This window comes from Zootoca vivipara, chromosome 4, assembly GCF_963506605.1.
Source record: "Zootoca vivipara chromosome 4, rZooViv1.1, whole genome shotgun sequence".
In the NCBI taxonomy this organism is placed as follows: Eukaryota; Metazoa; Chordata; class Lepidosauria; order Squamata; family Lacertidae; genus Zootoca; species Zootoca vivipara.
The window spans coordinates 47563262-47580762 of NC_083279.1; the positions used below are offsets into that span (position 1 = coordinate 47563262).

Genomic DNA, 17501 nt, shown 5'->3' on the forward strand with positions numbered 1-17501 from the left:
TCCTTTTACTTTCATTCCACTTGTCAGATTTTTCTCTCTATGCTGTGTTACAGGAGTTCAAAGTATCAGTGATGAAAAAAGGGGTTATTTAAGCATATAGACCCTACTAAGGAATGATTTGTGCAGATTGCTGGGAAACGGAAGTAAATGGGTACTTTGGGGGCTGCTGAAAGTGGGCTTTGGGCCCTTTCAGTTAAGACCTGCCCTTACTTGTATGACATAAAGTAAAGGGTGAGTGGGCGTGGCTTACCCCCCCCCAAAAAAACAGCCTCATGGACCAAATGAGGAAGCCTGGAGTTCCAAGATTGGCACACAAGCTGGAGGGTCCCTGCTCTTGATTTACACATTGCAATATTTTGCAGTGGTAATGGAGATCAATGAATCTAGAGAATGGAACCAAAGCCTTATTACAAATAGTTTTTTTTTAGCCACAATAAGGGCTATTAGCTACTTTGGGGGTTGTTAGGGGGTCTCCTGAAACTTCTCAGCACCCTTAACAAACTGTGCTTCCCAGGGTACTTAGGGGGTTCTTAGTGGTATGATTAGTGGTATGTGTATAAGGCAGAGGTGACCAGTGTCTTAAAAAACAAAACAAAATTACTTCTTAGAAAACGTGATAGCAACAGTAATAAGGGATCTTCAGTCCATGCTCTAATGTGTGAGCTTGATGTGAAATTCCAGTGGCCAAGTGTGAGTATTTCAATGCTGGAGGAAGTGTCAAAGACCGAATGTCCTTGAGGATGATAGAAGATGCAGAAAAAGCTGGAACTCTGAAACCAGGAGACACACTCATTGAGCCTACTTCAGGAAACACAGGTGAGGAGAAGCAAATAGCTTTTGTGCTTTTTAAAACGACCTTTCCACATGATAAAAGACACCCTTTGTTTTATCTTTAACATTACATTTGTGCCAGTACTGTGATATGATCATCCACCTCCATAGAATGGATGCAGAGGTGGGATGGGGGAACCCCTCTGCTACATGGATCCCCTTGACACAAATTCCCTGCTTGTCTTTGCTCATTCTCTCCCCACATCATCAAAAAGAAGAAGAAGAAGAAGAAGAAGAAGAAGAAGAAGAAGAAGAAGAAGAAGAAGAAGAAGAAGAAGAAGAAGAAGAAGAAGAAGAAGAAGAAGAAGAAGAAGAAGAAGAATGTGTGCTTTGGAGCTGGTGAAGTGGTGCACACGGTTCTATAACAGCTTTAAAGGAATTTTTAAAATAACCACAAATTTAAAAATAGGAAAGGTTCACAAATGGAGATTTCTCCATGGGACGAGGTCAGCAATGCTTTAAGAGCTGTATGAAGATATCTGTGAGTTGTCACCGGTGCATATACAGGCAGCAGGTTCATTTAGGAAGCAAGGCTTTATGTAGCAAAGAATTAAAACAAAAATAATAAAAGCACTTTTTTCTTAAAGGTAAAGGTAAAGGGACCCCTGACCATTAGGTCCATTCGTGACCAACTGGGGTTGCGGCGCTCATCTCACATTATTTGCCAAGGGAGCCAGCGTACAGCTTCCAGGTCATGTGGCCAGCATGACTAAGCCGCTTCTGGCGAACCAGAGCAGCACAAGGAAACACCGTTTACCTTCCCACTGTAGTGGTACCTATTTATCTACTTGCACTTTGAGGTGCTTTCGAACAGCTAGGTTGGCAGGAGCTGGGACAGAACAACGGGAGCTCACCCCGTCACGGGGATTCGAACTGCCAACCCTCTGATTGGCAAGCCCTAGGCTCTGTGGTTTAACCCACAGCGCCACCTGCGTCCCACTTTTTCTTAAGTTCACCCCAAAGTGATTTTTAAATATGCACACATAATATATACCTGCATGCATACATAATTATATGAATACTGTATATGCATTCTGGGTAAATGCACCCAAAGGATCTATTTTCCAGTTCCTCAGTCTAAAGTGTGAGAAGACCCAGCCGGCAGGTCAGTGTGTCTTCTCGTGCTTCCCAAAGGGATTACATCCTCAATCCTATTCTTTTTGTTCTGCCCTGGCATGCTGAATGAGATCACTGTGAGGAGGAAGAGGAGGAGGCACAAGATGGAGCCCTTGCGATCTCTGTGCACTTCAGCAGGCCTCTCACTTCACCCACAGCAGTGGAAATCAGTGTGCGTTGCTCCTGTGAGCTCTGCGTTGTATTCCTGAACGTTTGTTTGACCTTGGTCAAATATAGCAGCCATTTCTATAAAACTCCATTGACGACAGGATATGGAAACTCCAGGGTGGTGGGCAAATCCACCCATTATTCCCCATAGCAGAGAAATCCATGGTTCAATTCTGAATCCGCTTTGCTTCTCCTCTTGCACTGACACCTAATGCTAAAGCCCCAGTCGGCCTCTTCATCTCAATGAGCGACAGCTGCCTCCGCCACTCATTCCCAATGAAACCTGAGTGCACAGCAGAAGCACATTGCAAACTAGTCATGGGAAGGGCTTAACATCTGTGCCGTTTTTGTTCTGCGCACACACGGATTAGGTGCAATTTGCTTTCATGTCCTATACTTTAGGAAACACAATTATCCCCTTTGTTTTTGCTTCACTTCTTAGAAAGAGACTACTCCAATCTTTTTTTCCATGTAAGCATGCAGCAAGGCTTTATGATCTCATCAACCTTACTCTACCGAGTCTTGAAAAAACATAAACCATTCTTTTATGCTTCTCAGGGTTCCAATTTATTCAGATCAAAGAGCTACAGAAGTCTCTGCGCAGTCGTAGGGTGAACCGGGGGCCATCTTGGAAAGTGTAATTGAGCAACCCCCATGGCTCCAGTCAACAATTTTCTGATATTAGAAACCATACCAGACCCTGCTTAGCTTTGCAAATGTGCTAGCAGTTTTATTGTTGAGCCACATCCTGTCTATCTAAAAGTCAGGGCTTGGAATGGAATCTTGCCTAGGACTTGGGCACTGCTCTGCTTCCCCTCTGCCGTTATGATCTTCTCTCATAGGGAAGACAGGAGGCGGAGGGGGCATGATGTCTGAACAACTGCCTCCTTCCCTCCAGACCCCTCCAGGTGTTAAGGTCAACAGAGGGGGCCCATTTCTTAGTTCCACCAGTTCCACCTCCCTCAGAAGTCCATGCAGTGGTGGCCTAGGAGAAGGCATTCTCTGTGGCAGCCACTTAGTTGTGGAATTCCCTCCCCACAGAGGTGTTTGTGGCTTTTTCACTATACAGTCGTACTGTACCTTGGTTGCTGAATGCCTTGGAACTCGTACCTTTCGGCTCCTGAACGATTGAAAACCAGAAGTGAGTGTTCCAGTTTTTGAACCATTTTCAGAGGCCGAAGGTTCGGCACGGCTTCTGCAGCTTCCGATTGGCTGCAGGATGCTCCTGCAGCCAATTGGAGGCCGTGCCTTGGTTTTCAAACGGTTCTGGGAGTCAAATGGACTCCCGGAACACATTCTGTTCAAGAACCAAGGTACGACTGTACGTCTTTCAGTGAATGCTGAAGACCTACCTCCTTTCCCTGACCTTTGATACCTGAGATGTGTGCTTTCTGAACCTACCCGATTTTGTAATCTGTTTTAATTCTCGTAACTCGACTTGGGACCTGCTGGTGAAGAGCAGGTAATAAAGATGATAATCATGATGGTAAATGGTGATGATGATGATGATGTCTTTTGAGGAAACCCAGTGGGGTGGCTTTAACTATGCAGTCAGCAGGGCAGATGGGAGAATGGGCAATTGAGCTTCTTGTGTTCTGATTTGCATCAGAACTTACTGCACCTTCCTCCTGCATGATCCAAGCTGCTCAGCTTAACTTTTACACCCACACCATTCATTTAAAGCACATGGCTTCCCAAACAGAATCCTGGGAAGTACTATCTAAGCCTCACAGAGTACAATACCTAGTGCTCTTAAACTACAATCCCCAGGTTTCTTTTTGCTACAAATATACGTGGAATGTGCTTTCAATGTATGGTGTGGGTCTAGATCCAGTGTCGCGTCATGTTGATGCTATACTGGTGCAAAAGGCATCCTGTCTTAATGTTCTCCGGCTACAAATATCATAGATCCTTCAAGAGCTGTTCCCTGGTTTCTTTTCTTCAAAAAGTGAAGAGTTGAAAGTTGCTCAGTTTAGAAGTGGGAAAGAGAGGCGGTTGGAAACACCTGCTTATCTTGCTACTGTTGAATAACTCCTCTATTTGTCTTGTTTTTGTTTCCTTCATACTTATCCACCAGGGATTGGAATTGCCCTGGCAGCTGCAGTGAAGGGCTATCGCTGCATCATTGTAATGCCAGAGAAAATGAGCATGGAGAAGGTGAGAGAGAGATTCCTCCTGACTGATTAAACATAAGTGTTAGTGTTAGCCATGGTCAAAGTCTGTTTTGATTTGAGCTGTCATGGTTTCTTCCATCCTAATGCTTCATAAAAGGAAAACTAGACAACTCTGTGCATTTGAGGGGCTGTCGCAAGGGGTTATCTGTTTATCCTTAGCGCCTCACAGAACATAGTAACGCCACTGCTGGATTGAGTATCACCATTACAGATAACTTGAAATTATTAGATGTAAAAAGCTGCCATGTGCAATGTCAAAGGTTGTAATCCAAATGCCAGTTATGCCAGAGTGCAGGAGGAATCGCACTCATGGGTTTCCTTGAGCTCCAGGGCAAACAGATGGTTCCGAGTTTATTTTCATGCTGGGCATCTCCATGATGCACACACAACTGCCCCCAATGTGGAAGTCAGTGGGAAAGCAAGTGGCGCCCTCGTGGAGCTGGGAGACGAGGCCCAGTGGTTTCTCATGATGTACATTATGCTGAATTTCTCAGTGTAATTTCAGTGATGTTTTAGCAGAACTGTGTGGCCGTTCCTTTGCATGTGCAGAATTGATCTCCTTGTTTGAAATGAATGGAACAGCGTCCACACAGAAGAGCTTTGTGAGCATGCTGGGATGCATTTGGGACCTTGGATCTCATGCTGCAGTCCCGTTCACATTTTCTGGAAATCAGTCCCACCGAAGATGGTGCATACATTGTACTTCTACATGCATAAGTATAGGGACTGCATTGTCACTGTGAACCAGCATAAATCTTGGTACTCTGCCTTGTGGTGGCTACAGTTAAACCAGCAGTGGTATGGGGGAGTAATATGTTGCTGCTTTTAATTAACTATTTTTTAAAACTTGCTTGCCTGACCTTTGAGATGGACTGAAATTTAAATTAAAAACCCTTAAATATGCATTGTATATGCTGTGCACTTCTTTTTTCTTGTGGAAGACTTGGAGGCTGGAAATCTGGAGTTTACCTTTCATCCCTCCAGGTGGATATCCTGAGAGCCCTTGGGGCTGAGATCGTAAGAACTCCCTGTACGAGATACGACGCCCCAGAATCAAATGTCCGTGTTGCTTGGAAACTGAAGAATGAAATCCCAAACTCACATATTTTGGATCAGGTAATATATTCCTGATTGAAGTGCTTTGACTGAATTACTTGATTTTTAAAAAAAACACAACAACTTCTACCCATCTAATTTGTTGACACTAGCCTGTGATTCAAAAATAAGTGATTTCTAATGCATACCTTTTTAAAGAAAAAGTCACAGCTTCTTAGTAAACATAGTTTGCTTACCCTTGTTTCAGGCATTTGGCTGTAGGAGTAAAACAAAGAAAGTCACGTTCACATCCTATTGATACACTCATCCATGTTTGCTCTCTCTCTAACTCTGATCTTGCTAAGCTTGGGGGTGGGTGGGAACTAATCTATTCATTCTAGGCATCTTTCCTTCTGTTTCCAATGTTAAGGTTGTTATTGCTCAACTTGAATGGAAAGAGTTCAGGATGAGGAAGAGCTACAGAGCAGCTGGTCTCTCAGCTGATCTGATAAGGGCCCTGCTGTCCCGTCTGTGTCTCTCTCTGTGCTGCAGCCAAAATGATCTCGTGCGCTGCTTGTGAACTTCCCAGAGGCATCTTGCAGACCATTTTGTTCTGGTCTAGCAAGGCATTTCTTTCCAAGAGACTTCATGGTTATTATCGGTCTGCTTTCTCTACAGTGTTGCATTTGACCCCATCCATTTGACAGCAACTTTCCCTTTCTTCTGTTCCCTTTACGACAATAGTACAGAAATCCAAGCAACCCACTGGCGCACTATGACACCACAGCTGAGGAGATTCTGGAGCAATGTGACGGTATAATTAATAATTATTTTAGGGATGATCATGCTGCTCACCTTACTTGTTTTTCAAAGATGTCTTTAGAAATGGTCGGGGATATAACCACCGTTGACTGTTCTCACTATTGCATTGTGCCTCTCCTGATTTGTAGGAGAATGAAAACCATGGGTGATATATTCGATGAAGTTTTATACAGAGCACACCCATTGAAAGGAATGAACATGACTAAGAGAGGCCCATTAGTTTCAATGAGACTACTCTGTGTACAAAATTAGTTGAGGTGCAGATCACTAGCTTGTGGTTATTGCCTTTGTCAATGAAATGTATTAGGGCTGCAATCAAATATATGCTTAAGAACAGTGTTTCAATGAATCACTGTTCCGATACAGAAATCATGATATGTACATGACAAAGTTTGTAAGTGGAAAAGGAATAAAATAAATATATATATATATATAAATCTATAAAACAAAACATAACAAAACAACAATAAAGAGAAGAATGTAAAATAAGGTCAAGCATCGATAGAAGGAAGTCATATAAGGCAAGGTGGTGGGTGGGAAATGTGGGAATATTTGGTTTGGTCTGGTCTGTGAAATGTATGTATGTATGTATGTATGTATGTATGTATGTATGTATGTATGTATTTTTATTTCTTTTTTACTTTTCGTTTCTTTTGTATTTTGGGTTTTTTGGGAAAATAAATAAAAAGAATTTTAAAAGAGAAAAAGAAAGGTAAATATATGCTTAAGACTCAATGGATTTGCTTACAATTATCCAACCCTGATAGTTTATTAATTCCACAATTCCACAAGCAGGGGTGACAACTTGAATAAAAAGGGGGGCAGGTAAGCTCCATCCATATAATTGATCACAAGACGTGGCACCCCCCCCCATTTGAATGGCAATGCCCATCAAATTTCTTGAGGGGGGTGGCCCCCTCAAGTATTTTAGGGGGGGGCGTTGAAGGGACCTCAGCCTCTAGGAGTTACCTCTTATGTCCATAAGTAATTCAGTAAGTACCAGTAGTGGGCAGCATGGTGGGGCGCTGGCACTAACCTGACTTGCTGACAGCTGAACCACCACTGCTTATTGGGAGGTAGAGAAGCGAGACGTGGAAGAGGGAGGTGGATGTGTTGCAAATTTACCAGCAGGGAGAACCCATTGCTTCTAATGGTGCATTTACACGGTGCCAACTTCCCCACTGCCTCTCCTCTTTCCCTCCTGGTAAGCAGTAGCAGCCTGGACTCATTCACCTGAAAGTCATGTAAGTTCTGCCATCCCAACATGCAGTGGTAATTGCACAAACATACAGTAAAAGGAAACAGTTCCTAAAAGTTCCTAGTTAAGAGCTGTGCAGCTGTTGGTTTACTCTGGTGTATCACACGGTAAAAACGTAAAGTATGAAGGCAGCTCCATTTCCTCAAGCCTGCACTGCAAAAACACACCAGGAAGTTGTAGCCAATGAACAACACTTTATCTTAATTAAAGCTTCTTAATCCTAAATGCTTGCATTTTATTTTGCTGCGGATACTGTTCTTACTGTCAGTGGGCCATTAGTTAAGGTTGCATAGGAGTAGAGCTATGCATTTTGGAGCTTGGGGGAAAGTATGCTGTCTGATATTGATTGATTGATTGATTGATTGATTCTCCCACTGCAGGCAAAGTTGATATGTTTGTAGCTGGAGCTGGAACAGGAGGCAGCATCTCTGGAATTGCCAGAAAGATGAAAGAGAAATGTCCTGAATGCAAAGTAAGTGAAAAGGCTTGTTTGGCTTGGCCCATGGGAACATCATTCATGCCATCAGGGACCACCAGGCCTGGGGAGCAGGTCCAACACAAGCCAACTTCTTGCTACAGCAAGGAGATTGTACGGACATACATTTGATTCCCCAAGTATGCCAGACTCTTTCTGCTCCTGAAGGAATCGCAAATACCAGATGCACACAGCAAAATTCTTATGCGCAGTCACCATGCTCTTACACAGTAGCATTTACATGTGCCCCTGAAACCTAAGCCTCGTCCTGACCAGGCAAGTGCAGTTTCCCCTTTGCTTGAGGGTTCCAAGGGTGGGATACTCATTTTTGTGTGAAGTTGTTGGTTGTTCCTCTATTTTTTTAAAAAATTAATTTGTTAATTTTCCTTCACAGATTGTTGGAGTGGATCCTGATGGCTCCATTGTGGCCTTGCCCAGCTCTCTGAACACAGTATCAGCAGAGGATACAACAATGGAGGTGGAAGGGATTGGACACGACTTTATCCCAACTGTCCTTGACAGAGCTGTAAGTGGCAGTGTGACAAAGATCAGGAGATAGAGAGATGTCATTTGACTCTGAATGAAAACTTTCCAAATCGCATGAGGTGCATTAAAAGTTGTTGAGAGTGGTTGATTCTTTGACTATGTACATGGCAGCTGCTTAAGACAAGGCTGTTCACACTAGAGCAGGCATAGGCAAATGCCAGCCCTCCAGATGTTTTGAGACTACAATTCCCATCATCCCTGACCACTGGTCCTGTTATCTAGGGATGATGTGAATTGTAGTTCCAAAACATCTGGAGGGCCAGAGTTTGCCTATGCCTGCACTAGAGTCTTCCCCAAGCCCCCACCCTCTATTCTTGAAGTTGTCATCCACGCATGGACTGTCATCTGTTTATGAGCAACAGCTGTCTAAAATGTACAAATTTCAGCTTAACTATGAAGTGAATGTAGCTTACATTTTCAAATTAAATGTAAAAGCACATCAAAGTGCAGTATTTCTCAAGAAACTACAGGATAGATATGGATTCTGGCTAATTTCATGTGCAAATGGCTTCAAATACCAGCAGTGGGAGCGCAGTGGAACCAGAGTTGAATGGTAGCAATGTCCACAGCCCTAGTATTCATTATCATCCAGCAAAATTCATAGGAGAGATTCTGCTGCAGCATCTCATATAACTTTTAATCATAAATTGAAGGGAAGTGGCCTGAAATTGATTAAAACAGCAGTGTATTAACACTGCAACCAGACTCTGGTTACCAGAGGGTGATGATAGGCAACATTGCAGTGCTTTTTAAAAGCTGCCTGATCCTGTCCACATTTACTCAGAAGTAAATGTGGCTTTGATGGGACTTAATCTCAAGTATGTGCATTGGATTGCAGCCTAGCTGAAAATGCTTTGAGAGAGGCATACTTCTCAAAAGATTTTTGTCCCTGTGATAACAAACGTTTTCCAGGTTTTTGGGGAAAAACACACACACCAGAAAAAAACTGTTCGCTGCAGGTGAGAATGTATTTGTATATCCCACCTTATCTTTGAAAAGCTTAAAAACAGATATAACTAAGCTTACTGGGGGGGGGGGGAAATGACCCTCTTTGAAACTGCCCTCAACTCTGAAGAATCTGTTGGTTCTCTGCCCATCCATTATGTGTAGCAGAGGTGCAAGACCTAAAGGCCCCCATAAACCTTAAAACTCCATATTTTGTTTCTTTTCTAGGTGATAGATCAGTGGTGCAAGAGCAATGACAAGGAATCCTTTCTTATGGCACGAAGACTGATTAGAGAGGAGGGTTTGCTCTGTGGTAAGCATTGCCGGCAATCCATTGTTTAAAATATCATACCCTTTGCAAATGACAAATGACTTCTTGGACAGCATTGTTCAGAGTCTGAGCATAAAGGTTACCCAAGGAACCAATTCATAGTCTGATTTAAGGGCCCTTTCACACAATCCTTATTTTCATGCTGTAAGTATACAGTTGCTAATCATTTACTTGTCGTGTAGAATCCAAGTCTTTCCTTGAAGTAGTGTTGTGCAGATATTGCATTTTGAGCGCTCAGAACTCTGTGTGCAAAAGCAACATAACCCCCCTCCGTCTGTCTCTCCAACACACATATCCAGTGCGAGCCAGTGTGGTGTAGTGGTTAAGAGCGGTAGACTCATAATCTGGGGAACCGGGTTCGCGTCTCCGCTCCTCCACATGCAGCTGCTGGGTGACCTTGGGCTAGTCACACTTCTTTGAAGTCTCTCAGCCCCACCCACCTCACAGGGTGTCTGTTGTGGGGGAGGAGGGGAAAGGAGATTGTTAGCCGCTTTGAGACTCCTTCGGGTAGTGATAAAGCGGGTTATCAAATCCAAACTCTTCTTCTTCTTCTTCTTCTTCTTCTTCTTCTTCTTCTTCTTCTTCTTCTTCTTCTTCTTCTTCTTCTTCTTCTTCTTCTTCTTCTTCTTCTTCTTCTTCTTCTTCTTCTTCTTCCTAAAAAAAAATAAATGTTTAGAGGTACTCTCATTTTTACTCACGAAAATCACCATTTTATAGTTCAAATCAGGAAAAATAAATACAGTAAATGGACAAAAGTACAAAGATTCACAAAATGTTTAGGGGTATGCGTACCCCTGCGTGCCCCCCAGAGAAAAAGCACTGCACATATCTGTTGCTATGCCTTCTGAGCACAGCATGGAATCTGGTTGCATGGAAGATCAAAGGTCTCTGTTGAATAGTACATGGGGCATCTTTACTACTGAGTTGCCACAGCACCTCCCCCACACCATGCAATTTTTGTGGTAGTTTAAAACGCTCTGCTTTATTTTCTGCTATTTTTGTTGTTGTCATTTTAAAAGCTACTCTAGATTAGGGGTGAGCAGAAAGTAGATCAGGATCTGCTGCGATGCCTTCTGACGTGTATTTGTTCAACAATAGCAACAACAATGGCAGGGCTCTCTCTCACACACCCTTGCCCAGTATTTTGCAATGTATGGGCCACGATGCCAGGGGGGGGAGGTGTACTTTTGGGGCACGGAATGGGGTGAAGTGGATTTTTGTGTGACAGTATTGAACTCATCTCTGGTGCTGAAAACAGAACGGGACCCGGTTCCTTAATTCTAGGTGTAAGATCTCTCCTGCCTCCTCCACCTATTCCCCCCTCATCAACTCCAGTTGGTGAATCTTGGGGTTCAAATAAAAAAACAGTAGATTCTGCTAGTTTGGTATCTGCTCACCTCTGATTTATACCTCTGCAGAAGTAGCTAAATGTCTAAGAAAGACATTTATCCTTGATTTTATTTAAATAATGTAACAACAACACTGAACACTAGCAAGGCTGCCTTCTTGCATCAATGCCCCATGTTGGCTCAGGAGGGCACCAAGTTGGAGATGGCTGTATCTAAGTCATTGTTTAATTGTTGCTCATTGAGTAGTAATCTCTTCTTTCCTGCGGCAGGGGGCAGCTCAGGCAGTGCCATGTCGGTGGCTGTGAAAGCTGCGAAGCATCTGAAAGAGGGTCAGCGCTGTGTTGTCCTCCTGCCTGACTCTGTAAGGAACTACATGTAAGAGACAATGCCTTCTTTCATTTCCGCTCTCCTGTCTCCCCAGGGGTTGAAAACACTCAGACGTATGTGAGAGGTAGAATCTGTGTGAGGATAGCAAAAGAATGTGAGCTCTTGCTCTCGTACCACATTAACAGCAGTGAGGAAACTCTCAACAAAGAAGCAGGAAGCGAGTTTTATGAGGGATTAATTCTGTTGATACCAGATATGTACCTGTAAATCGCTAGACATAAAATTACTTACAGTTCAGTGATGTGGAGGGGAATGAAAAAAGACAACTCCTGTTAATGTTACATTATCACATGGATAGTGTTATAAAAGTTTTATAGCTCTCAGCGGAAGAAACAGAAGTCTTGCAAGTCATATCACCTGTTACAGATTTTAGTACATGGTTCACACCCAGCCCAAGTTTTTCTAGAATGACTCTCGGGGCCTTTCCACACTTATCATTTCTAGTGGTCTAGTTGTGTATGGGTGTGGATTGTTTTTGGCATGCTGCTACACGACACTGGCATCATTCAACTTGTAGTCCGGCATAAAGGTAAAGGTAAAGGGGCCCCTGACCATCAGGTCCAGTCGTGCCCGACTCTGGGCTTGCAGCGCTCATCTCGCTCCATAGGCTGAGGGAGCCGGCATTTGTCCGCAGACAGCTTCCGGGTCATGTTGGCAGCATGACAAAGCCACTTCTGGCGAACCAGAGCAGCGCACGGAAACGCTGTTTACCTTCCTGCCGGAGCGGTCCCTATTTATCTACTCAGGGCCAGCTCTAGGTAGACCCCCGGTGGCGCGGTGCGAAGCCGTGCGGAAACCATGCTGCGCCCTGCGTGGGCGGGGGCGCCGGAGCGATCTCCGCCCCTCAGCACCAGGGCGCGCGACCTGCTCGAGACTGCCCTGTATCTACTTGCACTTTGATGTGCTTTCGAACTGCTAGGTGGGCAGGAGCTGGGACCAAGCAACGGGAGCTCACCCCATTGCAGGGATTCGAACCGCCGACCTTCTGATCAGCAAGCCCTAGACACTGTGGTTTAACCCACAGCGCCACCTGGGTCCCCAAAAACCCGCATTTCCTTCTACCACAAAAACCATGACATTTGTGGAAGATTCAGAATAGATATTCAGTATTTTCATTGGTGTGGTGTTTGTACAAGCATAGTCTCTGTTTCTGTGAGGAGGGATTGTGAGTTGGTGGGTATGGTTTGCGGACATCTGTTTTGTACCACTTTCCTCTGACCTGTGGAAGATATCAGTTTGAAAACTCAGTTCAGAGGAAAGATATAGGCAGCTAGAGGCTGTGGTACTGAGTCAAAGTACTGCCAATGACAGCATGCATTATTAGATGCAGACAAAACTTCATCACAATATCCAGGTCTGCTGTAGCTCTAGCAGGCATGCAGTTCCTCTTTTAATATTCTGTAATATCACAAAATTAGAATTCTGGAATGCTAGGCACTTCGTACACACTTTGTACATACCCTCATGCGGAGGCTCATAACTCTGACGTTTATTGGCTGGAGGACCATAAGGGGTGTGACTATGGCCACAGAACATGTCTCCATTGGTGCACAACCCGCCATTCACGTGGGAAGGAAAGCCCACACTCACTCTATAATAACCGCAACATGTAACCAAAGCTGCAGACAAATGCCTACAAATTCACTCTTAAAAATGGCAGATCAAACAGCAACTATGTCACTATTAATGGCAAGTGCAGAAAGTCCCTTAATGCTGGGTGTTCAACTCAGGGCAACTTAAATATGCTTATATTCTATGAGTGCATGGCGGTTAGGAAATGGTGGTTAAGGTAGATTGGTTCAGAAACGTAGGCTAGTCCTGTAATGGATGCTTGGATGAAACACCAAAGTCTAACACAAGGTCTCAGTCTTTATTAATTATCTCTAGGTCTAAATTTTTGAATGACAAATGGATGGTCAAGAATGGATTTCTAAAAGAAGATGTTGAAGAGCATCATCCTTGGTATGGCTCAGAGTCGCTACGCCTGTTAATTCTGCCTGACATAAAGTAAAAGTAATCTGAATGGTGGGGCAGGAGAAAACAAAAACTGTTTGTTTGTACCAGTGATAAAAATATGCCTTAATGCAGGCATCCCCAAACTTCGGCCCTCCAGATGTTTTGGACTACAATTCCCATCTTCCCCAACCACTGGTCCTGTTAGCTAGGGATCATGGGAGTTGTAGGCCAAAACATCTGGAGGGCCGCAGTTTGGGGATGCCTGCCTTAATGCTTTCACTTTAAAAAAATGGAATCCGAAATAGCTTTTTGTTGATGAAATCCAGATGTGCTCAGGGGGAGTGCATCCAGGCTGACCTTCTGGTTGAAGTAGGTGTGTGTGAATGGTGGGATCACAGACTGCAACTAATCCTTTTTGATCCATCATGATTTGCATGAGACGCTCTGTCTAATTCTCTTCTGTGCTTTGCCATGCAGCATGCACAAGGACAGGTGTATTATGTATGAAGCATAAGGATAGCTGGGCTGGCAAATATTTTTGTCCCAGGGTTACATCCTTGTAGATGGGACCATGTTGGAAAACATCAGGCCTGGCTCCAGATTTTGGAGGCGCTGGGCAGAGTAGTCCTCTCCAGGGCCTTAGTGCTGCCCAAGTAAGTGAGTCCACTTCTGAGTGTCAAGGGTGATGCTGTAATGGGCTAGGAGCCAAGAGATTTCTTGCCATTGCAGCACCTGTATTAAGTGAGTTAGTGTGTATGTTAGCAGGAGGAGGGAGACTGGGGTGGTGGGTAAAAGCTAGGCATCAGTCCCAGTGAGCCCTGCCAGTGGGACCTGGCAAATGCCCCACTATACCAGGTACTGGGCCTGGAAAATATAATGTAGGAATCAGTCCTAAATAAGTTTGCTGAGCTGCAAACCATTTCCTTAAGTCCTTTCAAAATTTATTTGTGTGTGTGTGTGTGTATTTAAATACAAATATTTAAACATTTAAATAAGACACAGAGCAGACTGCTGGGGTTTAACACTACTTGCCGCCCCCCTTTGTGATAGGTGGTGGACTATCAAGGTGCAGAAGCTAAGCCTCTTAGCTCCTCTGACTCTCCTCCCAGATGTGAACTGTCAAAAGGCCATTGAAATCCTTCGTGAGAAGGCGTACGACCAGGCACCGGTTGTTGCAGAATCAGGGTAAGTCACTTATTCACTGAAGCCTCATTCTAAGAGTCGGTATAGTCTTCAGGAGAATTCCACAATTCTCACTGTATAAAGCACTAATGAGAAACAGCCTGCCATTGACATAATTAATGAAATCTTTAAAGAAATACTTGAAGTAATATGGGCCTTAGCCAATCTGTTGCAAGGACAGTGCCTACACATGAAGGATTCCTGTAGGCTTAGCATAAGGCATTGCTGCTTTGTAGTTTGGCAAGGAGGCAAAGCATCAAACTCCTCTTCCCTCTGTGCCACCCTCCCCACACAGCTGGCATAGGGAATCCCCAATCAAGAGCTATGTCACATCCACTTTGGTTCTTATACTCCAAGGACCTAGAGCTCTTAGAATCATAGAATCGTAGAGTTGGAAGAGACCACAAGGGCCATCCAGTCCAACCCCCTGCCGAGCAGGAAACACCATCAAAGCATTCTTGACATATGCCTGTCAAGCCTCTGCTTAAAGACCTCCAAAGAAGGAGACTCCACCACACTCCTTGGTAGCAAATTCCACTGCCGAACAGCTCTTACTGTCAGGAAGTTCTTCCTAATGTTTAGGTGGAATCTTCTTTCTTGTAGTTTGAATCCATTGCTCCGTGTCCGCTTCTCTGGAGCAGCAGAAAACAACATTTCTCCCTCCTCTATATGAATATATTTCTATATGAGGATATTTCTCCCCACCATCTTATTGATGGTGTGTTATTGAAAAGCTTCCTTTGAGAGTTTGTGACTTTTGGATCATTTTCAAAGAGCCCAGTTACGTTCAGTATTGGCCTACCACCAGTCAGGCTGAATAGAAGGGGCATTGGTACTGGTCTAATTTTAAAAGTGGCAACCTTGCATGCCACTCTGCCACAGCAGATGTTGCAGAAAGTGAACTCCCCACCCCACCCATCTTGTCCTGTGTCTTCTCTGTATATGCATGAACTGCTGGAGCTCTCATCTCTGTGTTGTGAAAATTCAACTGCATTCATTTTGCTTTTTTTAAAAAAACCAAACAACTGTGTGTTTTCTTGAAGACTCATCTTGGGGATGGTAACTCTGAGCAACATCCTCTCCTCCGTCCTGGCAGGAACTGCCCAGTTCTCAGACCCAGTGATGAAGGTCATGTATCAGCAGTTTTCCAAGGTAATGTGTGCCCAGTACCTGTTTTGGAGTTGCTGCCTGGGGCAAAGGATGAGGATGGGAGATACAGGAAATAAGAGCGAAAGCTGAGGCAGAAAGGACCCCAAGGATCATCCCAGGGATGTCCAACTCCCAATAGACTGTGATCTACCCACAATATAAAAAAACTGGCAGTGATCTACCCATTGTCGTTGCATGGACCAAAGTTGTTGAGCTTCTTTTAGGAAGGCAAAGTTGTTGAGCTTTGTTAGGAAAGGCAGAGTTGTTGGGCTTTTTTAAGGAAGCCACTGTTGTTGTTTTCACCCTTTTTTTTGGGGGGGGGAAGGATTACTGAGGGGCACGAGATCTACCAGGAACACCCCGTGATCTACCAGTAGATCACGATCTACTTGTTGGACATGCCTGATCTAGACCAGCTCCCTGCAATGCAGGAATCTTTTGCCCAACATGGGGCTTGAACCCATGACCCTGAGATTAAGAGTTGCATGCTCTACCAACTAAGCTAAGGAGGCTGATTTCAAAACACTGGAGATGCCAGGGAATGAACCCGGGATATGAGTATTCTGGGTAGGTTCAAGTAGGCTGTCGTCTTGAGATCTTGCCTCATTTAAGATTGTTCTGTTGCTACAGCACTATAGGACAGGGATGGGGATCTGGTGGCCTTTTGGATGTTTCTAGACTACAACTATCACCCCAGACCATTGGCCATGCTGACTAGGGCTGGTGGGAGTTGGAGTCCATCCACATCTGGAGAACCATAGGCTCCCCAGCCTTCCATAGAGGAAGTAGCACAGAAGCAGGATCCTTCATGCCAAGACACTGCCGGAACATCTTTTCTCCCCCAAGACAACTGAGGTGGGGTGGAGGTCATCTAAGCACAACCTCAGAGGGAACAAGGAGTACTTGACATGGAGTGTCCATCTCATACCTTACGTCTTCCATGTGGTTCCAGCAGTATGTCACTACTTTATGTGGGACTTTATGTAAACTGGGTCCTAGATGTCTAGTAACAATTTGAATCGCTTTATGTTTGGGACTTTACTACAGATTAGCCTGGATGATACCCTTGGAAAGCTTTCACACATCCTGGAAAATGATCATTTTGCTATTGTTGTGCATGAGCTGGAGCAATGTAAGTAGCTTTTCCAGTAAAAATAAAAATGCCATACTACTAATTGTGTGTGTATATATATACAGTATACACACACACCTAGAGATGACCTAATATGCCCTTCGAACCATGAAATAGATATACATGAAAGGCATCACATCTATATATTACTATATTAGTTTACTATTTGTTAATTTATTGCACTTATAGCCCAGCTTTTTTCCCAAGGAGCTCAAGGTAGCATTGTAGACATCTGCAAAGGGAAGCCTATATGTTTTGGCTTTCCTTTACAGACATCCATGCCTAATATGTGGACACTGGAGGTGGTGCCATGTGACTCGTGGGGGTGGGGGCACAGCCAGCTCCACAGCTCCATTTTATGGGCAAAGGCGACTTCACGTTTGTCTAAATTCCAACAAGCCTCCATCCATTGTATTTGAGAGATGCCCACAGTTCAGGTTTTAGTGACCATCTAATGAAGGAGTTCTTAAGCTTAGGATCAACTACACAGGGTGGGAGTGACTTTTCAGGTATGTAGGTCCCAAGCTGGTTGGGGTGGGATTGTTAACAGCATAAAGAAAGCCCTGCTGCATCAGCCCAAAGGCACCCTGGGCAGCATCCTGTTCTCTCAGTGGACAGCCAGATGCCTATCAGAAGCCCACAAAC

General features: G+C 44.2%; 1 protein-coding gene across 4 annotated transcripts in view; it reads left to right on the top strand.

Moving 5' to 3' along the window:
* Positions 1–17501, top strand: part of LOC118085214 (cystathionine beta-synthase-like) — a 42094-nt gene that overhangs the window by 18212 nt on the left and 6381 nt on the right. For 3 of the 4 annotated variants that reach the window (XM_060273547.1, XM_035115592.2, XM_060273548.1), the window contains 12 exons: positions 682–816; positions 4193–4272; positions 5274–5405; positions 6069–6138; positions 7785–7876; positions 8274–8405; positions 9599–9683; positions 11320–11425; positions 13325–13399; positions 14444–14578; positions 15619–15727; positions 16772–16856. In XM_060273547.1, the coding sequence (XP_060129530.1) occupies positions 682–816; positions 4193–4272; positions 5274–5405; positions 6069–6138; positions 7785–7876; positions 8274–8405; positions 9599–9683; positions 11320–11425; positions 13325–13399; positions 14444–14578; positions 15619–15727; positions 16772–16856 (1236 nt within the window). Of the gene's footprint in view, positions 1–608; positions 817–4192; positions 4273–5273; positions 5406–6068; positions 6139–7784; positions 7877–8273; positions 8406–9598; positions 9684–11319; positions 11426–13324; positions 13400–14443; positions 14579–15618; positions 15728–16771; positions 16857–17501 lie in introns of all 4 variants that reach the window. The other variant, XM_035115593.2, reaches the window with a different exon arrangement.